The sequence below is a fragment of the Panthera pardus genome, unplaced genomic scaffold (genome assembly GCF_024362965.1).
Source record: "Panthera pardus isolate Hobbes unplaced genomic scaffold, ASM2436296v1 HiC_scaffold_12, whole genome shotgun sequence".
Classification (NCBI taxonomy): Eukaryota; Metazoa; Chordata; class Mammalia; order Carnivora; family Felidae; genus Panthera; species Panthera pardus.
In genome coordinates this window covers 58,548,032-58,571,031 of record NW_026526677.1, presented here as the reverse complement: position 1 = coordinate 58,571,031, position 23,000 = coordinate 58,548,032, and the positions used below count along the sequence as shown (strand labels likewise).

Genomic DNA, 23,000 nt, shown 5'->3' with positions numbered 1-23,000 from the left:
ATAGATGGCTTCCAGCCCCCTGCTCACCCCCTCTCTCTATACTCCTGCCCCCCCTTTCCCAGGGATGGAGAGTATGCAGGCTCCCAGGCCAGCCTTTCTTCTGGCCAGAAACAAAGTGTTCCTCAGGCTGAGCTGGGTCCTGCTCTCTGACGTGGCCTCTGTCTCACCTCCCCTTGGCTCACAGGGCTTGGCCACTCTGGAGATGCCATCCCCACAAGTGGCTTTGCCCTGCCTTGGCTTCCATCTCTCCGCAGACCCAAACTGTCTTGTCTGTGATGTTCCCTGCCCCTTCTAGTGATGTCTAACACCTTCACTGGAGACCCGGAGACAGAAGCCCCACTGCTCTGAAGGTAGGTGCGGAGGGGAGGAGAAGGTGCTGGTGGAAAGTGAGATTTGAGGTAGATGGGTCCCCTAATTCATCTGGCCTTGTCTTGGCCCCCTCCCTGACACGTCTCCCCGCCTGCTTATGCTCACGCGCTCTCGCATACACTCACCCAGGCTCGTGGGTGATGCCTGCAATCTGGTGGGTAGGGCAGCCCATGAAAAAGAGGGGCAGGCTGAGAAGTAAGCAGAACAGCGCCCCCAGCAGGCAGAGGGCTCCACAGCGCATGGGGCCCAGGTGGAGGCGCTTGACCAGCATGCCCCCGACCACGATGCCTATAATGGCCGATGGGATGGTGAGGCCGCCTATGAGCAAGTTGGCGTAGGACGCTGTGACGGAAAACTGGCGCTCCAGGAACTTGGGCAAGAAGGTGGCCATGCCTGCCACCATGGATGACATGCACACCTGAGACAGGACCACCAGCAGGAAGATGGGGTGGCGCAGGGTCCGCAGCAGCACCCTGGGGAACACTGTTGGGGAAGCGGGGAGAAGGTCAGAGTGGGCAGGCCAGCCATTCTTTCATTTCTGTCCCATCCTGCCCTGTTCAGTTTAGACAGATCTATTCCTTCCATCCCATCTCATTTCATTCTACTGCATTCGCTTCTATCCCATTACAATGGACTCCTGTCCATTTAATTCTATTCTGCTTTTGAAACTCAGTTTCATTACATTCCATTGAGTTAGATTGCACACTATTTAATCATGCTTCTTTCCGTTTGATTCTATCCAAACTTTGATTCCATGTAGTTCTATTGGATTCTAGTTCATTCATCTCATCCCACCTCATTCCATTTCTACCCATTCACATCGTAGTTTTCCCACTTAGTCCTTTTCATCCTGTCCTGCTCTAGCTCTTTCCAAGCCAACCTGGCCCTTCGTCTTCCCTCTGGTGTCCCCAGCACAAAACAGAAATAGTTATATTTCTCCATAGCACTTTACCTAACATACCACATGTTTCACTCACTCAGCCAGTTTCTAGTCGCTCCACTAGAATATAAACTTCTTTTAGAGCAGGGGGATTTTTGACTGTTATGTTAATTGCTGAATCTCCAGAGCCTGGGGCATAGCAGACACTCAATAAATATTTATGGAATAAAGGAGGGAATGAACAAATGGACAAACAGGCCCATATATGATCAACTATCAAGATGCTGGAGCAGGACCAAGACCTCCAGAGAAGGAGAACACTGAGCAGGCTCAGTGCTGGGTGGCTTCTCAAGGCAGGACAGGGGTAGGGCCTGAAGAACGGGTCTGAAGGAAAAGGAATCCCTATAGGGACGCAGCAGGGACAAAGGCACGGAGAAAGGCATAGAAGTGACGGGTCTGGCTTTGACGACCTCCCCGGTCTCCTTTTAGCTCCTAAACTGATGTCCAGCATACAGGTTTCCTCACTGCAAATCTGCTAACCCAAAGGGCATGTAACATGGGGTAAGTCTGAAAGAGCTTCGGGGCCTTCATCAGCTGGGGCAGCCAGGGTGACAGCCAAGAATGCTTCCTGTTCTAACATGCGCAACTCTCTCTCCACTAACATCAAAAGAGAAAAGACGTGTTTCTGCCTGCAGGAGGGGAGGTGGAAGTTAACTGGAGGCGTAGGGGAGAGAGGAGGAAAGGCCTTTCCAAGATCAGAGGAGCGAACGGGACTGGTAGGGAAAGACAGCCATGGGGCTCTTCTGGGCCAAGTGGGGGGTCCCTTTTGTTCCTGCAGTGGCAGGACCAGGGCCTCTGTCACTTGAGATCTCTATCTATCCTTAGAGCATGGCCAGAGCACAGTCAGCTGGCCCTCTGGCCCTCTGGCCCTCTGGGCCAGGCCAGGAACTGTTTCCTTAGGCGCCAGAAAATAAAGACAAATCATCTAGGCAGGGTGGGTAGGAGCTGGGGCTGTGGAATCCCCCTTCCTTGTCCCAGGCCTGCTTCCTGTCCTGAGTCCCTGCCACGCAGCGCATTCAGCCAGCACTTGGAATGAGAAGGTATCACATGTGGCCTTTACCCCAAACAGCTGCTCTGGCCTCCTTCCCTCCCATGAGCTACCCTGGCCAGGACTGGCCTCATTGTACAGACGGTACCATAGAACTCACCCAAGTTCACCTAGAGAGGCCAGGCCATGGCCAGGAGTTTCCAGAGGTTTCCTAACTCCGAATGTAAAGGTCATTCTGTCTGCTATTACCTCCCCTGCCTCTCCCACATTCCTGTGCCCCCTCTGGTTGCCTGACTCCAGAGGTCTGTCTCCTTGTTTCTATCCCATTCTCCTGTGCTAATCATTGCAGTGCACTTTGTACCCATCCTCTATCTCTCTTCAACATCTTCAGCCTATCCCTAGAACAGATGGAAAATTCCTAGAGGCAGGGCTATGCCTTTCACTTAGATAGGGATACCTAAAGGGGAACTCCAGGGGCAACTCCATTAGGTAGCTACCTCCCTTAGCTGAGTACAGTGTCTCCTCTATCACATAAGCTAGGGCTTCTCCCCATTCAGAGACCATGTCTTTCTTATCAGACAGGAGCCTCTCACAGCTCAGAGGCCAGGTCTTCCCTCACTTTAGGGACTATGTTTCTCCCATTTGTCAAGGGCCTCCCTTAACTCAACAATAGTATCTCTCCCATCAGACAGGGGGCTCCTCCAGCACAGAGGCCACCTCTCCTCCATTAGACAAAGCATTTTCTCCCTCCATTCAGGGTCTATGTATCCTCCATTAGACATCCCCCCCCCCCGCCCCCCAGCACAGAGATTGTGTCTCTCTCATTGAATAGGATCTCTCCCAGCACAGGGACTATGTTTCCCCCAGACAAGGACCTTCTCTAACTCAGGGACTGTTTTCCCCTAAGAGTTTAGGCCTCCTGCAGCTAAGGGCCATGATTCCTCCTCCCTCTGGCTCCCCCATGGTCCCATATGGTCAAGGCCAAACCTCAGGTCACAATGATCTCCCCAGAACTCAGCAGTAAAGCTCAGAAGTCAAGCTTGCTGACCAACTTCAGGGCCTATGGCTAGCCCTGCCTCAATCTCCTCTAGGCTCATGGAGAAGCTGAAACAGCCAGAGACTATCTGCCCAGGACACCCATTCCAGGATCCAATTTCAGTGATTGGCCCCAGCTTCCCTTTGGGCAGAAGCCAAAGCAGTGATTAATAAACTCTCCTATGGAGAGTGTGCTGGGGCCTTCCAGCAGCTGTGGGTGATCTGAGGTTAGGAAGTCAAAGCCCCTCCTGTCTCTAGGCCCAGCCCCGTGGGGTCCAGCTCCCTCCCCCCGCCCCCCCGCCCACATGTCCTGGGGATACTGAAGAACTGGGGGCTGGATTACTGGCATCCCAACAAGTCTTAGGACACACTTCCAAGAATTGGGCCTAATTTACTTCCTCTTTCAAAAGTCCTCAGTGGGGGCAGGGATGGGTGTTGAAGCAAACCCTGTGGTTATCACCCTCCTAAACCATAGGCAGCTCACCTTACTGTCCCAGGACATGGTCAGAATAATAGCAATAGGGCACGGGTGGTAATCGAAATAATAATTGCACCTTATATAAGTAAAGTTTTTTTTTTTATATTATACAAAAGGCTTTCCATTCATCACCCCATTTGCTTCTCCTAATAGTCCTTGAGAGAAGCAGAGCAAGGATTATTGGCCCTGAGGGTTCAGAGAGCTGAGAGGAGGGAGAGCCAGGCTTGTTGGGGGAAGGAGAGGAGTAGCACTTGAGCTTGACCTAGAGGGACAAGGAAGATTTTGATAGATAGCAATAAAAACTGATGTTCCAGCCAGAGGGGATCATATAAGCAAAGACTTACAGGAGCGTATGGTGCTCATGAGGGGCCTGTAGGTGTGAAAGATAAATCAAGAAGGGCAGGAAGGGGCTGGATCCCGTGCAGCCTCAAATGCCCCTCTGGGCCCCTTCCCCATATCCTGGCCTGAGCTCTCTTACCTTTGATAAACTGGATCACAGTCAGGTCTGGTGCAATCTGGACTAGGCCATCCTGCTTCTCTAGAGGTTCCTGCAGACTCTGCTCAGAGGGAGAATCTTCACCCTGGAAGACACACGACCCAGGCAGTCAGCTGGAAGCCAGACATTCTGCCCAGATATGCCTGTTGGTGCGGAAACACTCTGAAGAGAAGAGGGTATGGGGCTGTCAACTCATTGGGAGCAATAGGGGCCAGCAGTGTTCCATTTATTCTTGGCTCTGAACAGGCCTGCTGGCTGGGGGTGAGACCTCTCTGGTGCCTCAACACCCTGTAAGACCTCAGGACCTTTGCTTCACCTTGGTGGGGGAACCCTAAGAAAGGCTGAAGTTGAGTGTCTTGCTAATCCAGCAAGATAGGCATTCAGAGTAGAAGGTAAGTTGATTTGAAGAGAAAATAACGATCTTACATATACATGTACGTCCAAGTCAAACCTTGTTCAGGGTCTCTCTTCTGCTGGGCTCTGAGCTCTGCAAGAGCTCAGGGATCATCTTTATCTTATTCTCTGTTGAAACCTTGGTGCCTAGCATAGGGCCTGAGGTAAAATAGTGGGCATCTGATAAATATCCATGAAAAGAAGAAACGCAACAGATGTCTCTAACAGGCAATGGGTGCGGCCAATGCTAGCCTCTTGGAAGAAAAATGAGATCAAAAGGAGATGCTAATGTGATGTAGGCAAGCTTGTACACTGCTCAGAAGTAGGTTCAGTTTGGTTCGGAATAGGGCAAAACGTCCACACTGAGTACCCCAGGGGCCTAGCAGAATGGGGATTCCAGGATATGCCAGGCCACCAGTATGTGGGCTCCTGCTCCATCCTCCCTGGGACCTGCAAAGGAAGGGGTCTTACACTTCACACCTGAGCAAAGAAGCTGCGAAGTGAGGTAACTTGCTCAACATTGCACAGAACTATGATCTGAGCTCAAGCTTACCTGAGTAGAAAACTCATGCTTTATCCACTAAGCCCTGTGAGTTGGAGGCCCTGATGCAAGACAGGCAGAATTGGGAGGCACCTTTGTGGTGTTATGTGGAGGGGCCTGAGAGCCCACACTTTGGGTCTTACCCACTCTGGGTAAGTTACCGGGGGTCTGTTATTCATTTATACCTTCGAGTTGTGCTGACACAGCAGCCACCGGCCATGTGTGGTCACTGAGCACCAGGATTATGTCTTGTCCAAACTGAGATGTGCCATGAATACCAAATACAGGCTGCATTTCAAAGACTTCGTATGAAAAAGATGGGAAAATACCTCGTCATTAGTTTTTTTCATATTTATGATGTGCTAAAATGAGAATATTTTAGATATAGTGGGTTAACTTAATTATTAAAATTAATGTCTTTAACTTTCGAATGTGCTGCCAGAACATTTAGAATTACATATGTGGTTCACATAATATTTCTTTTGGACACACTGTCTTTAAGAAAATCAGGGAATCTCCTTACGCCTTTCTTAGTCCTAGCTAAGCTATGGAGGGCGGTGCAGGAAGGTCCTGGGACCCCAGGGAGGGGTACTAGGCCTGGGGTACTTCCCAGAAATAGAAGCAGGAAGCAGGAAGGGCTAAGGTAAACTATTAACTTCCCAGCATTTCTTATCAGGGATGGAAGGACAGGCTCGACCTTTGGACAGGCAGAACCTTGTGAGTTCCTTGTTTTCATGTAAACAGTAGAGTCAACCACAGTGTCTGCCTGTACAACCCGATATGGTCTACCCAGCACTTTCACATCCACTGTGTCATCTGATTCCCGTAGCAGTCTGGTGAAGGAGTTATTACCGCACCTATTTCGCAGAAAAGGAAACTGAGGCCCCAGAAGGGGAAGTGTCACCTGGGGAGCAATGAGCAGAGCAGGTTCTCAAATGTGGGTCCTATAGTACCACACTGTCTCATGCTGTGAAAAAGAGCATGGGGTTTGGAGACAAGAGGGGAGAGGCAGACCTTCAGGAGCTGGGAGGTCAGGGAAGGCATCCAGGAGAAGTGAGGTTTGAGATTTGTGGACTGGAAGGAAGAGGTTATTTGAAGCAAGGGCATAGTCTAGCAGGAGTGTGGCTGGGGCAAGGGGTCTATCAGTGCACAAAGTGATGGGGAAGCCATCCTGACTATGGGTAAGAGTTGCTGGGGCAGGAGCTGGGCGGTTGGGAGCGCCATGCTAAGGGACTTTACTTGGGCCTTATCTGGTAGGTACTGGGAGCACTGACCTAGCTCCAGTCCTGTGTTCTCCACAAGTTCCCGCCTCTCTCTCCAGATCTGTTCTGAGAACTCCTGACTAAGAGCCAGCTCCTGAAACCGAAAGCCTTGTGATTTGGAGTTGGACACATCTGGTTGTGGTTTGCCCAGGTCAGCAGGCCTGCGCTAGTGACCTGGTTAGAACTTCCCCTCTCGGGGCCATGTGTTGACTGCTGCAAGCCTGCAGGACATCGGACACCATGTGTGGTCCCCCACATGAAAGGACCCTGTCTGCCGGGCCTCCAGGGAGTCATCCTCAGAGGAAGCTGGGTTCCTGGAAAGCTCTATGTGGAGCTGTGACCCCAATCCCATGGAGCCACGCTGATCCTGGCAGGTGATGCCCTCAGCTTCCATCACAGGTGGCCACGGCAAGCAGCCACAGGGAATGGGGTTATCTGCTAGACTTCCTACCTGCTGCGGGAGGGAGGTCGTGTTTCTAGCAGAGTGCCTAGAGATCTGAGCTTCACAGAAGATTGTGACATGCTTCGGGCTTTCTCGTATTGAGATCCGTGCAACAGGCCATGCCTCTCTTTTCCCTTTGACTACCAGAAAGCTCAGAACCAAATAAGTGGTTCAGTTATAACAACTGACTTCATCTTTGTGGTCCATGCTCCTATGTTTCTCTCTCTCATTCTGGCAAACTTTTGCTGCTGTTTCTATTTTCTTGCTTCTTGGTCTCGGCTGAGCGATTCAGCCCAGGTCCTGCAATGCTCTTCCTGGGTCTGAATCCCAGCTCCACCATTCACTAGCCATGTGGTCGGGTTATTTAATCTTTCTGTAACTCGGCACCTCAGGTGTTAAATGGGGGTAATAGCTGCATCTACTTCATGGGTGGATTACAAGGATTAAATGAGATAATACATACCAAGGGCTTAGAACAATGCATGGTACAGAGTAGGCAATAGATGTCAGCCTAACTCCCCACTCTTTTATTAGCACTGTACGTGAATTTGGTGTGAGCTGTAAGAAGAATATTAGAAAAAAAAGATAATTTTTCCATTATTTTTCAAAACTCTAAAGAGCTGGCTGGAGCAGAGAAAGATACTAAGAACAAGCATTCCTGGTTGTCAGGCATTGAACAACCCACTTCACACTTTGTTTCATTCTTACAAAACCCCCAAGATGTGAACGTTGTGATTATACCCATTTTATGGATTGCAGAATTGTAAGTGCAGAGGCAGGATTCATACCCAGGCTGGTTTGGTACAGACACCATATGTCTAACTCCTGTTGCTGGCCTCCCGGTAGGCCGGCACTCAGACACCTCAGGCACCAAGGAAACTCTTGGGCCAGATCAGCTTTCAGTCAGCTCTCTTCTTTAGCCTCAGTCTCCTCGACAGTCAAACGGAGGTATTGGACTAGATCGGTGTTTTGAAAACTGGGTTTTTAGCAGCAAAACCTTTTCCCCAATTGAAACCTCACTCCAAAGACTGGTACAAAAACACATAAAAGTAGAATCTGTCTGATTGAAGTGTGTGTGTGTGTGTGTGTGTGTGTGTATATGTGTGTGTGTATGCGCGCGTGCGTGTGCACGTGTGTGTTCAGGGAGGTGGAAGGCCCTTAGTTCTACTGGGGACACCTCTCTTCAATCTCCATATGGTGGCACCCTTGGGGTTCTCCCTACGGTGGCACCTTTGGGGTTCTGTTGAAACCACTCAAGCAGGTCACCCCAAAGTGCCTTCCAGCCTCAGTGTTTGAGGAAGCTCTGATCTACACCAGGCCATGAAGCGGGGAGGACTCACTATAGCCCTTTGGGCCAAGACCTGGCCTTATATAGACTGGTGCAAGGTGGGGTGGTACTGGTCCAGCTTTGGGAACAACCTTGACCCTCTCTGGGCCTGAATCCCTCCATCTGTAAGATAGAGTGGGGGTTGAACTGGATGATCACACAAGACCTTCTACCTTAGAGAGTTGAGGAGGGGTGGGGGTGGGGGGTAGTCACAAGGCCTGGGTTGCTAGGGACATGAGCCAGCCTAGGCTGCTGGCAGTTACTGTAAGGGAGAGGTACCAAGCATAAGAGAGACACAAGTCACCTTGGACCTCACAGGGGCTGTAAAAGGAGCACAAAGTCCAAAGGGAACAGAAGCCTCCTAGCTGGCCGTAAGTCCTAGGCTTTAAGGGCCATTGCTACTGCCCACTCCTGTCCCCATCCTTGACCATTCTCCCAAAGAAGCACATCAGGTTAACAATTGGGAGGAAACAGATTTCACAGACTCCTAGACTCATAGGCCCAAATTGTAACCATGTAGAAATATGAATTTTTGGAGTCACAGACCATATGAGGCATAGAATCTTAGAATAATAGAACACAAGTACTTGAGAATCTTTACTAGAAATACAAAATTTAGAACTTTATAATATTAGAATCCCAGACTCTGAGAGACAGCCTAGAATGACAGACATGGAGACTCCTGGGAAATTGGAACCGAGAGAAGGTGACAGAAGCCAGCGGTGCTCAGAGGCTGGGCAGGGACAGGGGATCTCGAAGGATGAGACCTTTGTCAGCCCCTTGCCTAGACCCAAGGGTAGGCACTAAGAGGGACCTGAGGGTGTGGAGGGCAAAGGAGTGTTGCTGATTGAATGGGGTCCTAATGGGACCAGATGACCTGCTGGGGAGCCCCTGAGAGGCAATTTCTACTCCACAGGCTCTAGAGAGCCATCTGCCAGGAGTCCTGGGGCTTGACTTAGAGACTGTCTGGTTATAGACAGGGTGACTGTGGCTTGCAGAAAGGTAAGACCTGCCCTGGTTCACTTTGAGAAGGATGTCTGGTAGCCACCAGGAGGCCACAGACACATGGGCAGAATCAAAGGCAGGCAAGCAGAGCTTTTGCCCCTTCATGTCCGTGTAGCCTCCCCCATCTACCATTGTATAGTCTTCTCTGTGGAGACTGTTCATGCTCCCCTCCCTGTAGGCAGAGAACTCTAAGCACCGACCCTGGAGAAACCTGAGCTGTCAGTCAGTCATCCCCCTGTCTGAGTCTGGCCTTCCTTCATTACCTGAGAGCTTCTTGGGGCAGAGGCTGTGGACGGCACCCTTTTCTCCCACAGGGAAAGGGCTCACGTACTGCTCCAGAGATAGGGAGCCATTCTCGAGGAGAAGAAGACGTCCTCGAATCTGGTAAACCCTTGTCCAATCTTCTGCCCGTTTTAGAGATAAGGAGACTGAGGTCAGAGACCTTCGCCGGGTCACACAACCCTTATATTACATACCATCACACCATCTTTAAAAACTGCATTTGCTATAGGAGGGTATTTAGGGGACCCCTGAGCCTGGGAGAAGATGCTTGAAGGGATGTGAGAAATAGCCTCCCTTCACTTTTCCCCCTGCCTGTTCCCGCTCTCTACAGAAGCTACACTTCCCATGTCTGTGGGCCTGGACTTTCTGGCTGCCAGTTCTGCCTAATTGGGCCCTTCCTCTTCGTCCATCTACCTCCTCTTCAGTGGCCTGAGTGGGCTGGGCCAGTCTGAGTAACTGCGAGCGGAGCTGGCCAAGGCAGCTTCAAGGAGGCGGGGGAACAATTCCTCCCACATCAATATTTATTGCCTGAGAGCTGCTGGAAGCAGATCATCATGTTCTCAGCCTTCGGTTCTTTTTTAAGAACCTCTCACCCCCTTCCTTCCTCACTCCCCATCCCCAATGTGCTGACAGAATGAATCCAGACAGCCAGACAGGTTCACAGCCGGGGAGCCAGGGTTTCAAAGCATCACAGAGATGCAGCTCTTAAAACCCAAATCTCTGCATCACAGCAGCTTCAACTCCAAAAACTGTGCCTTCTTAGACTTCGAGGCACACAGTATATTGCTCCAGGAATCCAACCTCAGTATCTTCCACGACAGAACAGAATGGGGAAATGACTGGCTCAAGGTCACACAACTGACACATGCCTCACCCTTGCTTCTCCCACAGATGCCACCCCATGGCTCAAGTGGTTGTTCTCTGCTCAGATTTAAGGCCCAACTTGGAGACTGCCCATAACCAAAAACCCAGGTTCTTCTCTTTCTCTATGACTACCCCTACTTCTAAGAACTCATCTCCAAGTTCTAGGAATCCTTACCTCATTCAAATTCTGGCCTGAGCTAGGCAGAACCAGTAAGTGCCATGTGTGATTTCAAGCTGTCTTCTTCCCGTGAAACTGGTCCCTCTGCAGGGCCTGCCTTCCCCTGCCTCCAAGCCCAGCATCAGCCCAGCCCTGCACCATCTTGGATGCCCCATAGCAAAGCAGCATCAGGGCCCAAGCAGTCTTCCTCCTGGGAGGCTCCTGGACTCCTCCCTTTGGCCTGCCTCACTGCCAATGCACCGGTTCCCACCTGGACCACAGCCATGGCTGCTGCATCAGTCTCCCCACCTCCAGCCATGCCCACACATTTCCTCTGTCCCTTTCTCAGCTTAGAACCTAGTGATAGAGCCACGGGACCCCTGTTTACCCTCCTTTCAGGGCTGCCGGCTGCTCTTGAAGCTGGCAGGCAAGGCCTTTCCTGTTCTGGCCCCTATTGGCTGTTCTAATATCAATTCTCGTTGGTGTCCCATGTATATACCCTCTGCTCCAGTGGTGGTGGTGGGGGCGGTGCTGGTGGGGGCAGAGGGAGATGGGTCATGAGGGTCATAGAACAGCCAAGTTTGGGGTCAGACAGACTTGGGCTCAAATTCTAGCCTTTCTAGGTGAAGACATTTTCAGCCCTCTCTCCAAGGGCCAAACTTTCTTGCTCACATCACAGCAAGCATATTCAAATGCACCGACCTGCCTCATGAAATAGAATTATTCTTGTTGCAAAATATTCAACAGTCTTTTTTACAAATCATCTCTTTGAAATTAGAACTACTTAGCAACAAATAATTTATGATTGTGATTTCTCCACAATTACTAATAAGAAATATATAAACATAAATAAATAAGCAAATATATATGTGTGTGTGTGTGTATATATATATATATATATATATATATATATATATATATATTCCTGACACAGAGCTCCTAAAACTCTTGTAAATAAGAGTGCTTAGGAGAATCTTCTAATACTTAGTCTTTGACCCCAGTTCCTGACATGGAGCCCTAAGATCTGTATAATTTCCTAAGGGCCCAGAGCATCTATCACCAAGCTCCTAAATCCCTTGGAATTTCCTGGATGAGAGGAACATCTTTTGTTCTAATGAGATGACTCTCAGTGGGCTCCTGGATGGGAAGTGGTCACCAGAAAGACCAAACCATGATTATAAGCTTAGAACTTTCAGGCCCCCCCACCCCCACCCCCAATTCTTCAGGGAGGGGAGAGGGGCTGGTAATGGAGTTAAGGACAATCATGTCTATATGGAGAAAGCCCCCCAAAAATCCTAATAGTATGGGGTTTGAGGTTGGTGAACACATCCACGTGCCAGGAGTGTGACACACCCCAACTCCACTAGGGACAGAAGCTCCTGCATTGGGGACCCTCCCAGACCCTGCCCTGTGTAATCTCATCTGGCTGTTCAGCAATGCCCTTTATCATATCCCTTGTTACATAATTAGCTGGTAAGTGTAAGTCCTTTCCTGAGTTCTGTGAGCTGTTAGTCTAGAAAATCATGGAATCCAAGAAGGGGGCTGTGGGAACCTGATTTGCAGCCAAGTAGGACAGAAGTTGTAGGTAACCAGGGGGTGAGCCTATTGTCTGCAAATGAAGTGGGACTTCAACTGTGAGTCTGAGCCCTAACCTGTGGGATCAGATGCTACCTCCAGGTAGACAGTGTCAGGGTTGAGTGGGACACCTTGTGGGTATTGCCGAGAATTGATCGGCATGAAGAACTCCACACATTTGGTCACAGAAACGTTGTGTGTGTGAGAACTTGGGAAACAAGAAAATCAAATGTACAGATTTTCAGAATGTCATGAAATGTGTGTGAGTATTAAAGAAAACCTGATCAAGCTGACATTACTTGTATATTGAACTTTTATGAAACGTTTCTATTTTGTCATTTTCTTTTGTGCTTTGGAGCCAATGTATTGTTTTTAGGGTCTCGTGTGTTGGTGAGTCTGTGGAAAACAAGGAGACCCCCCGACCAGTCATCTGATCTGCCCAGTGGGTCTCTTCTGAGGAAAGACCACCTGCCCCACAGCCAAGCAGGGGTTTCAGCGAGATGTCCTCCAGCACCTCATGGCTTGTTACTTATCTATGAATCTCTGTCCCCACTAGGCCATGCCTATTTTAAGGGTAGAAGCCATGTGCTGAGCTCCAGTGTCGGCCTGACATCTGGCCTAGAGGAGGCACTCAATGTGTGTTTGTCCCCTCACTGCTTCTAAAAAGGCCAGATTCATTTCAACAGCTGAACTCTTTGGCCTACTGTGTCCACACCTAGAACGCCCTTCTCTAGGCTCCCACCATCCTTCAAAGTCCAGCTCAATTTCCACCCCTTCAGAGAAGTCTTCTCAGACCCTCCCACCCATTCTCCCCTCCCCCTAGCTCTCAATATTGCTCCGGCACAGCACGGTTAGAACTCACAAAAACCATGAAGTGATGAGCAAAGAGGTGGAAAGTGTAGTGTTTAGAGACAGGGCATGGGATCAGAGAGGCTGGGGTTCTCATCCCAGTGATGCCCTCAGTGGCCTTGTGGCCTGGGAAGGTCATTTCCTCCTCTGGCCCCTAATCTCCTCAGCTGTGGAAGGGGCCGGACATACTCATTGCGTGGGGCTGTAGGTGGATGCTGTGGAGCCTGGACAGGAATGGATTTGCAAGTTGTGAAGTGCAGTGCCGGGGAGGGATGAAGTTTAAGGTTACAAAGGAGAACAAGTAGGTGGGGCTGGAGCCTGGACTCGGGTGGGGATGTGAAGGGGGCTTACTCTGCTGACAGGTGAGTCTGAGACCGTCAAGACCTTTCGCCAAAAGCGAAGTTCATGCTTCTCCTTGGGCATCTCCTTGGGGAAGAAGAAGTAGGGGACGGCAGCCAGGGCCACCGCACCAGCGGAGATGAGGAAGCCCAGCCACCAGGCACCCACCCATCGGGGGTCCTTTGAGGTCAGGCTGATACCACCTGAAAGAGAAGACCATAGTGATGTTAGGATCAGGATCCCACCATCGTGGGACTGGCTTCTGAGACGTGAGGTGACTTGGACCAAGAGTCAGGAGACCTGGGCTTCAGTGGTGGCTTTGCCAGTTACATCGCATTTGACCTTGACCCTTCTTGGACCTAGCTTTTTCAACTACCCAGGCATTGGGTGTAGTGGTCGATGTTATGGACTTTGGAAATGGACCATTGAGTCTGAATTCCCATTACTAACATAACAACCTTGGGCAAATTACTTAACGTCTTTGTGCCTCAGTGTCTTCCTCTGTAAAATACAGACAGTAGTAGTACCTATATCACAGGTGATGAATCACAGAAACTGACTCATGTAAAGCATTTAGAATAGTGCCAGCACAGAGTATGTGCTGTATAGGAGTTTGCTCATCTTCCTCATCTTACTGTTACTATTGTGATTTATTATTATTATTATTATTGTTGTTGTTGTTATGGTCAGGGCTACTCCTGTGCTTCTCAGCACAAGATTCTCATCAAAATCACCAGAGTGCTTGTCAAAAATACCCAAGACCAACTTAAAACTACCACGGGGTGGGGTGGGAAGGTGACCCAGGAGTCTTACCTTTAACAAGTTCCCCAGGTGTAATCAGGACTAGACTATTCTAGATGTGCCTCCTGGCTGGAACGCCCACATCCCCCATCCAAGTCCTGACCTCAAGGCTGAGTCAGATACCTCCTCCTTCAATTGTTATAGCATCCACAAACACTTTATAAAGACACAGATGCATAATGACACCAACCCCATGAGCGGGGCTGGTTCCCAGGTGATTGGTCCTGAGCTTACCTGGCCAGGGGCCAGAGTACACAACTGGCACTCAGCAAATGTATCTGTAAAGCTGGGAATGAAGTTGTTTTTGCACTAAATCCCTCCTCCACCTATTATTTCCCCTGCTTCTGTGCCAGCCTGGCGAGCGTCAGCACACGTATCTCCCTGACTCCTCCGCTTCTCACACACCCAGCTGCGCCTGCAGCAGACACGCCGCGCCCACCCCCTGAAATCCCCCATAGAGAAAGTGTAGGGAGGTCAGTCCACAGGAACACCACATCTGCCTGTGAAGGTGCCACATCTGCCAGGATGATGTCAACTGAGCCAGAAAACACACACACCCCTTCCCCGGCACTGGGACGTGTCTGGGAAACCTAAGGACAATAACCAGAGCTCACGCTTGGCTCCTGGGCCCAGCTTTCTAGAAGAGAGGAAGGTGGGGCAAGGCTATTCCTAGCGAGACCTGTTCAGAGCTGCCCAGACCTGTCCTGGAGGCACCCTTGTGCAAAAATCAGAGAACAAGAAGCAGAATCTGCGTGTCCATCCATTCATACGTGTGTGACCTTGAGCTTTCTAGAGCTTGCTGAAAATCTCCAGGTGAGGGATGGGGCTTCTGAGTAGCAGGAAGTAGAAGGCATAGGTTGGGGCTTAGAGCTGCTTAGATGTGACAATCAGGCAGCTGAAATGCCGCAGTAACCTGTTCTAAAAGGAATCTTCTCCTATTCCCTGTAGGGTGCCAGAGCACGGGGACCCCTACCACTGCCCTCTCCTGGTGCCTTCAGGCCAAGCTTCCATCCTACTCCTTGGCCCACCCCAGCTACTACCTGGAGTAGTGACTGAGGTTCCCTAAATGGTGCCCTCGGCACAGGTTCCCAGACCCTTAAGTGGTCAAAACTAGAAAGGTCCTTAGAGGTCAACCCAGTAAGTTTCCATCTGAGGTAGGCCCAAGGTAACTGAGTCCTGCTCCAGAACTTCTCTCCTGCGTGCTTCTCCATTCCCCTGTCTGATGGCGCTTTACAGCTTATCTTCAGCTTTCATTGGATTCTGATTGCAGCTATGGGAGGTGGACAGGACAGAGAGTATCTCAAAGATGAAGAAGCTGAGGCTCAGAGAGGTTAAGAGGCATGTCCAAGGTCAGTGGGGTTGCTGGGATTTGAACCTGAGTCCCTTGGCTCATTGTCTCCTATTAGACCAGCTATCCATAAGCTAGCTAGCATCTGTGTGCCCCCAGGGACAACTGTGCGCTCCTGAGGCTCACCTTCTGGCATCCGGTCGATGTCTACATAAAGGCGCAGCATGAGACCGCCCAGCCCATAGGCCATGCCTGGCCCCATCATGGTTACTGCAAACAGGATCCCTGCAACACAAAGGCTGGGTTAGTCTCCTCTGGCCCTGGCTTCCCTCAGCAGATCAGTGCCTGCCCAGTCTCTAATAGGCAAGAGCAGTTGGTTAGGCCCAGGAAACTCTAGGTCTTCTCTGGACCTTTACTGGTCACATGGAGCAGAGGTCAGGGACTCATGCCCAGCCCCTATCTGGGCCTCTCATCCCCCTTCCTCTGAGCCTGGCCCTCCCTCAGACCCCAGTTCTCACCAAGGTAGAGGGGCGAATTGCTGTTGTGGGCAAAATCATCGATGTAGGAGATGCCGAAGGGCTGAATGGGCACACCGCCCACGCCGAGCAGGGTCTGTGCCGTGAACATTATCCCCACCACAGCCAAATGTTGGGTCTCCGTGTAGCTTGAGCAGCTGCTGTTGGAGGGAGCTGGGGTTGGGTCTGGGACCAAGGTTTTGGACTGGCACAGAGAAGCCTCAAAATCCTGTGGCATGTCCACTAAGAGATGATAAAAAAATATTATGGCAAAAGCTAAGGCTTACAGAGCGTGCACCAGATGCAAGGTAGCATTTTAAGTGATGTATGTATAAATCATTTGACTCCCTCCCCCAGCAAACCTAGAGGATGGTTGCCCTCATTACTCCCATTGTACAGATGAGGAAACTGATGCTCAGGCAGCAACTGGCAAAGGCAGAGCTGAGATTGGAACCCAGGAAGCTCAGCTTAGAGTCTATGTCCTAAAACCACCCTATGCCACCTTTTTGAGGAGAGGTATGTAGAAATACCATGGCCACCATGGCTTTTGAGTAGGGAGGGGCTGTCAAAGGAAGTAGAGTTTGAACAAGGCCAAGAAGAACAAACAAGATTTTCCAGAAAGAGAAGGTGGAAAGGGTGTTCCAGGGAGAGGTCACGGCATATGCAAACCCAGGGGCTTGAGAAATTCAGCATGGCTGGCTCACAGAGGGTGAGGGGCAAAGCCAGGGCTGAGGGCAGGGCTGGGCAGGGGAGGGATGCTGGGCCTGGACTGTGGAGGGCTCTAGTGCCCTTGGCCTTCATTTTGGGTGGGCTCAGTGTCAGCTCAGGACACAGATGCAGAGTTCAGTAAAGGGGAATTTCTTAATTTAGTACCAGACAGTTGTTCCCTGTAGCTCACCAATATTTGGTGAGCAAACTTAAAGAGACCCTCATGCTATTATTATCCCAAATGTGGGTGTAGAAGTGGCTTTCTCTCTGTGGCAGGCCCAGCCCTTTATGGAAGCCAGGACTCTGAGAAAAAGCCACGTGAACCAGGGTCAAGGACCCTGACCTTCAACCAAGGTTGCCTGGGTAGAAGACTGGGAGACTTTGACAAGAAGCCCTCAGCCCGTCTGGGCCTCAGTTTCCTCATCTGTCAAAAGAGTCTCCTAGAATGGAAATTCTACAGAAACTCAGAAGCACAATAATTCAGTGGCTCAGGGACTCTAGGGCCAAGCTACCTGGACATGTCATGGCCCCACTAGCTGTGGGCCTTCGGGAAATCCCTGTCTCTGAACATTGGTTTCCTTACCTGTAAAACGGGCTACTGAGAGAATACCTGCTATAAGGCTGTAAATGTTAAGAGTGGTGAGTGGTGCCCACACACAGCACCTACGAGACATTAAATGTGATGATTGTCATAGAGCCCTGTCTTCTTTGGCCACCCCTACAGTGCCTATCAGGGGGCCTGGCACATAAGTATTAAAAATAAATTAATTAATGTTGGGTGAAGAATGAGTGAATGAAATAGCCTGGAATACCAGAGCAGGATGGGGGCTCAGAGGTCACTGAGCCTCATCTCTCATCGAAGACTGAGGCTCAGGCAAGAGAAGGCTTTACTCAGGGTTTCACAGGGCTCCTGTGGCAGAGGGGTGTTGTATGGCAGGGAGGATGAAGAAGAACGTGTATGACTCTGTACAGAAAAAGCTCTGTGAAAGTGGAAATTCTGGACACAGAAATTTTTTTTTTCAGCCTTCCATCCAGCCTCTTGACCGCTTTCCACTCAGGCCTAGATAACAGCTCTGAGCTCTTCATGCACACTATCTACTTCTCTACTTCCCTTGCCATTGCCCTTGTGGTTCCTTCCACTCGAAATGCCCTCCTTCCCCCACACTGCAGTCCACTCAGGGCTCTAGTGGCTCTCTCTGGCTGACTCCCAAGGAATTGGACTCTTTCCTGGGGCTGGTGCTACAGAGTGGGAGCCCCAGGATGTGCGCTGATGAGAAGGCAGGGGAGGGAGGGAGGGAGGAAGGATGCTCTTTGAGACACTCCTCCCCTGGAAGCCTTCCATGATGCTAGGCTGGGGCATGGGCTCCTTCAGTCCCTGTGCTTCCCTTCTCACACAAGGGACACACTATAGGGTTTTTCTTTGCCATCTCCTGTCCCAGACTGGGAGCCCCCTGCAGGCAATATTGAGTCCCCTGAGAGGGCCTGACACAAAGTCTGCAGCACGAAGGGTTTCTTGGGTGGATCACTGGATGGATGGATGGATGGATGGATGGATGATGGATAGATGGATAGATGGGAGGGTGGATAGATGGACGGGTAGTTAGATGGGTGAATGCATCGAAGGGTAGATAGATGGGTGAATGGATTGATAGGTAGATAGATGGGTGAATGGATCGATGGGTAGATGGGTGAAGGGATCGATGGGTAAATACATGGGTGGATGGGAGAGAGAAGGAATAAAGCTCAGGCTTCTTAGGTTGTTCTCCAAGGGACGGGCATCTATCTGTCCAATAGGCCCTCAACAAAATCTCACTGGGCTAAACAGGGGCTTCACTACTCCTCTCTAAAATTCTTTCATTTTTTAATTTGTTCATTCACTCATTCATTCTTTCATTAACATCTTGGCTTCTTGTGAGGACTAAATAAATGCATGAATACACCTAAATACTCAGAACAGTGTCTGGTACACCATAAGTGGTATGTGACACCGTTATTACTATTTCGCAAACCTTTCCCGAGGACTTACTACGTGCCAGGCCCTGACAGAGGCTGTGTTGTAATTCACCCCACCTCAAAAAATACAGTGACATATAAGCAGGCCCTCACTAAGAGAGGATCAGAGGGTTTCAGCCCTCCGCCCCAAGACAACCCCACTCTCCAGGACTGCCAGAAGGACCCACCCGGACTGGGACTGAGGGAGTGGAGAGGAACGGAAAATGCCCGTTCTGACCAACGGGCCTGGGGATGGGCCCCGGTGCATGGTAATGCGGCTCCTCACGTACGTCTCCAGCCCAGCCCTTCCTGGTCTTACCGGGGCTGGCATGGTCGTAGCGGTATGGCTCCGAGATGAAGTGTGGGAGACTCATGAGCAGGCCTGCCAGGGCCACAAGGACAGCCCCATAGCCGATCAGTCGGGGCCGGTGGACTCGGCTGCCAAAGTAGCTCACAAACACAATCAGGGCTGTGTTCCCCACCTGCCGAGGGATGAGGGGACCCATTCGAATGGAGCAGAGCCACCAGAGGCCAGCACCACCCTCACTTCTGTCACCAATCTGGGGTTCCCATCCGAATAAAGGACTAGCTGGCTAAATGAGAATCATCTGGGCCCCTCTTATGCAGATTCTGGGTCCCCCTAGGAGGGTCCCCACTGTCCCATTAGGGGAGAGAAATGAGGGCAGAGCGGACAAGGCTAGCAGTTCAATTTCATTCTGGAAAATGGGTTGGACCCCATGTTAGAACATGGAAGAGGGGGGACAGTTAAGGAAAGGGTTGTTAAGTTTCTGGGATATCACAATTGAGGCAAACAAATAAAATCTAAAGCCAGAGGGCTAAGAATTTCTTGGAATTTCAAGCCTTAGAATAAAAAACTTAGGATGTGGGCACTGGAGGGGACTTGAGAGCTTGCAGCGATGGGGCAGGCTCTATGACCAGCAGCTGAAATGTGCTGCCCATTGCTTTTTGGCTGTGACACTCGCCCTGAGCCCCAGGCTCCTCACTGCTGGGGGGTGAGGCAGTATCTGCAAGAGAGGTTGGTAGGTGGACCAAGTCTGAGAAGGGTAGCCACTCTCCATTTTATAGACAGGACACTGAGGCTCTGGGGGGGGGGGGGTGAGTGGTGGAGTGGCTTCCCTAAGGTCCCAGAGCTAGGTAATGACCTTTCCTTCCCACCTCTGACATCTGGAGGTGGGGTGTGAGAGATATCTGAGGGTGCCGTGTAGTCGGCAGACCTTGGGCTGAATGTGACACATCACCCCAGGGGGAGACAACTGCACAGAAATCTGCTGTGGGGAGGGGAGAAAGGGTACTGTGGACAGTGGCCCTTCTCTGAGGTGGAAAACATCTGGTGGAGGGGGGGGGCTGGGGCACAGCTGGACCCTGATCTCTAAATCCCCCCAAAGTAGCCTGTCCCCTCCTCGTCACTTGGCTGTCGGCCCCAGACTTGTGGATCTCTGGGCAACTCTGAGGAGACACTCATCCCATGGTATGGCTCCCTTCCCCACCACCCACTGGTCCACAGTTCTGCCTTTGATCTAATTTAAATCTCTCCCTCTACTATTGAAGTGACTTCCTCTGATTCCTTCCTGGGACAGGCAACAGCCAGGTCCCTGGAAAGGTAAAGGAACCAAAGGGAGAGTGGGTGGACACGGGAATTCTGACTAGCTCTAAAATACCCCATACCCCCCGTTAGAGTGCCCCCGAGGGCAGGACTGCCAGTGCTCTGACGTTACAGGGAGGCAGAGGTCAGTTTCTCTACCGGAACATGAGGAAGGAGCTAGCTGAGGAGAAAATCTTAGGGGAGGAAGCTGTAATGGGGTCACCTGTGGGCACCAGGAGGGGAAGGGCCTATGTCAGGGTGGTGAGAGAGGAGGATGAGGAGGCCAGGTGAGAGTCGCCCTCAACGCCCACCCCTGTGACTGCTTCAGGGCCAGTACCTCATTGAAGGCAGCCAGCAGCCCTGAGGTCTGACTGGAGAGGCCGAAGCGCTTCTCCACTGTGGAGATGGAGCTCTTGAGGTAGCCGGAGATCATGAGCTGTGCCAGCTGCAGCAGGCTGTGGCACAGGACGAAGAACTGCCGGAGGGGCCAAGGCGGTGGCAGCCGGCGGGGGAGCAGGGAGACAGGTGGGGATGCAGTTAGAGAGGGTGGTGGTTGGGAGACAGAGACGGAGTTGGGGGAAGGGAGGAGCAAGGAATAAAGATGGGGAAATAGAGTCAGAGGAGATAGACACACAGGAGAGAGAGAGAGTAAGGGCAGGAGGGCCAAGAACAAGAGGGGCGAGAGAAAGAGAGAGAGAGTTATTGGAGTAGCCCATGGCTTCTCGCACAGGCCTAAAAACTACACAAGCTGTCCTGGGTGCCACCTCAGACCCACATGACTGAGAGTAGGGTCTTTGTGGGGCCAAGAATGATGGGAGTCACTCTGACCCTCAGAGCCCACCTGGGCTAGACTGGACCGTCCTCCCTATTCCACCACCCTGTCCCCTTTCTCCGGGAAGTTCTCCCGGATCCTTCCCTACTCACTCCACCCGGTCCTCCCCTTAGATCTCCTCTGGGAGACCACGTGCACACACCGAATCCCCAAACTGCCCACCCCACCCAACTCCACCCTAAACGTCTGGCCTCCCTCCTGATGAACTGGCAGTATTCCCAAGAGAAGGAAAACTTGCTTCAAAGAAGGGTGTTTATTCCAGAGCTTAAAAACAGTCTCTCGGTTCCTGAGTCTTGGTTTCCTCTTGCACACAGCAAGGACGACATCCCTGCCACTCAGGGTGACTGCGAGGACTAAACAAGACGTCACTCGGCACAGGCCCCGGCACCCAGGGGTCACTTGCATTTTTAGGGCTGCCCTTGGTGGAGCCAGAGCTCCCCGATATTCATACAGATAGGATCTCTGGGGTCCTTCTCTTTCCTTGCAGGGACATGGGGAGGCAAGGAGACTGGTGCCCCACTGCCTCCGGGGCAGCCCTTGTTTCTTCTCAGGAAGGAGGGAACATGTGCCCAAAACTAAGCTAAATGCTTTGGTAGATTGTCCCTTTGACTCTCACAGCCACCCATTCTACAGATGAGGAAACTGAGACTCAGAGAAAAGCAGCAGCTTGCTTGGAGTTACACGGCCTTCTCTGCCAGGTCCAGACACCCCTGCTCCCGGTAGGCCCTGAGAGATACCTTGATGCTATAGAACACACTTCGTTGCAAGTCCTGAGAGTTTGGGCTGGCCTTGCCTTGAGGTATGTCTTCTGTGCTCATCATGGCCTTGGTGTCCTTGTCTGACATCTGGGGCTCCTCACCCACTGGACCTGTGGGACAGACATCCAGGAGGTGAGGGTAGAGATGGAATCCCAGAGGATGTCCCTGACTCAGGTCACCCAAGGTATTCCAGGCGTTGGTGAGAATCTGAGAGTCTGAGCACCTTCAGGCTCCCTGAGTCCCAGTGATGGGAGGGCCCTTCCTAAGAGGGTATGTGCCCCACGTGCCCATGCTGGCCAGATCCTAATGGGAACCACTTATCTCACAGTGACTTCATTCCTTTCCCAGCATAAACCTTCCTTCTAGGGAGGCATTGCTGGCCACACTACATAAGTTTCAAGCAAGGTCTCCAGGAGTAAGAATGTGCAGACTTAGACCCCCTTGGGCCTGTAGCTGTGAGACATTGGTGCTCATAGAGGCTGAGTGGCTGTGGGTCTGTCTGGTTCGGTGTGGGATCACAGGTTTGGGGTCAGGTGCAGGGTCAAGGCTTGGTCCACGGTCAGGTAAAGGCTTTTCCTGGGAGTAGTTCAAAACAGTTACCAACACCCCCACAGGGCACCATCCTGCATGTAATCATAGAGCTAACCAGCCCAATCTCTAACTCATGAGTCAAACCATATTGCTAGTTGGTGCAGAAATGGCCCTCAGAGGTCATCCCATTTAACTACCTCCCTCACCCTGGACAAACTGAACTCCCCAAGTGTTGTGATGACTCAGGAAGCAGAGCTATGGTTAGAACCTGGACCCTTGGCCCCATCAGGCATGTCTGGGTTTTTCCACGGAAACCAGTAACCGTGTCAGCATCTTACTCACTGCAGTGAGAGGAAAGCTGAACCCCCACAAGGGCATCTCCTGGGGCCTCCTGACGTTCTTTTGTTTTGTTTTTTAATTTTTTAATGTTTATTTATTTTTGAGAGAGAGAGAGTGCAAGCAGGGGAGGGGCAGAGAGAGGGAGACACAGAATCTGAAGCAGGCTCCAGGCTCTGAGCTGTCAGCACAGAGCCCGACGCAGGGCTCTGACCCACAAACCATGAGATCATGACCTGAGCCCAGGCACCCCTCCTGATGTTTAATCTCAGTAAGGAGCTTGAAGTCTAGCCT

The 23,000-nt window shown here is 51.2% G+C and overlaps 1 protein-coding gene and 1 long non-coding RNA gene across 8 annotated transcripts in view; one reads left to right on the top strand and one right to left on the bottom strand.

The window, feature by feature from the left end:
• The window catches only part of SLCO2B1 (solute carrier organic anion transporter family member 2B1), a 57,048-nt gene that overhangs the window by 22,353 nt on the left and 11,695 nt on the right, over nucleotides 1-23,000 (bottom strand). For 6 of the 7 annotated variants that reach the window (XR_002079977.1, XM_019449834.1, XM_019449830.2 and 3 more), the window contains 8 exons: nucleotides 21,819-21,949; nucleotides 20,587-20,724; nucleotides 18,966-19,128; nucleotides 15,950-16,189; nucleotides 15,618-15,716; nucleotides 13,355-13,545; nucleotides 4,289-4,391; nucleotides 495-852 (listed from right to left, as the gene is read on the bottom strand). Coding sequence is in view for 6 of the 7 variants with exons in the window: in XM_019449834.1 (XP_019305379.1) it covers nucleotides 495-852; nucleotides 4,289-4,391; nucleotides 13,355-13,545; nucleotides 15,618-15,716; nucleotides 15,950-16,189; nucleotides 18,966-19,128; nucleotides 20,587-20,724; nucleotides 21,819-21,949 (1,423 nt within the window). In the remaining variant the exon portion in view is untranslated. Of the gene's footprint in view, nucleotides 1-494; nucleotides 853-4,288; nucleotides 4,392-13,354; nucleotides 13,546-15,617; nucleotides 15,717-15,949; nucleotides 16,190-18,965; nucleotides 19,129-20,586; nucleotides 20,725-21,818; nucleotides 21,950-23,000 lie in introns of those variants that run through there. The other variant, XM_019449838.2, reaches the window with a different exon arrangement.
• LOC109267205 (uncharacterized) lies at nucleotides 4,559-7,686 on the top strand. The gene is made up of 2 exons (XR_002079979.2): nucleotides 4,559-4,698; nucleotides 6,562-7,686. It is a non-coding gene; the product is annotated as an uncharacterized LOC109267205 (long non-coding RNA).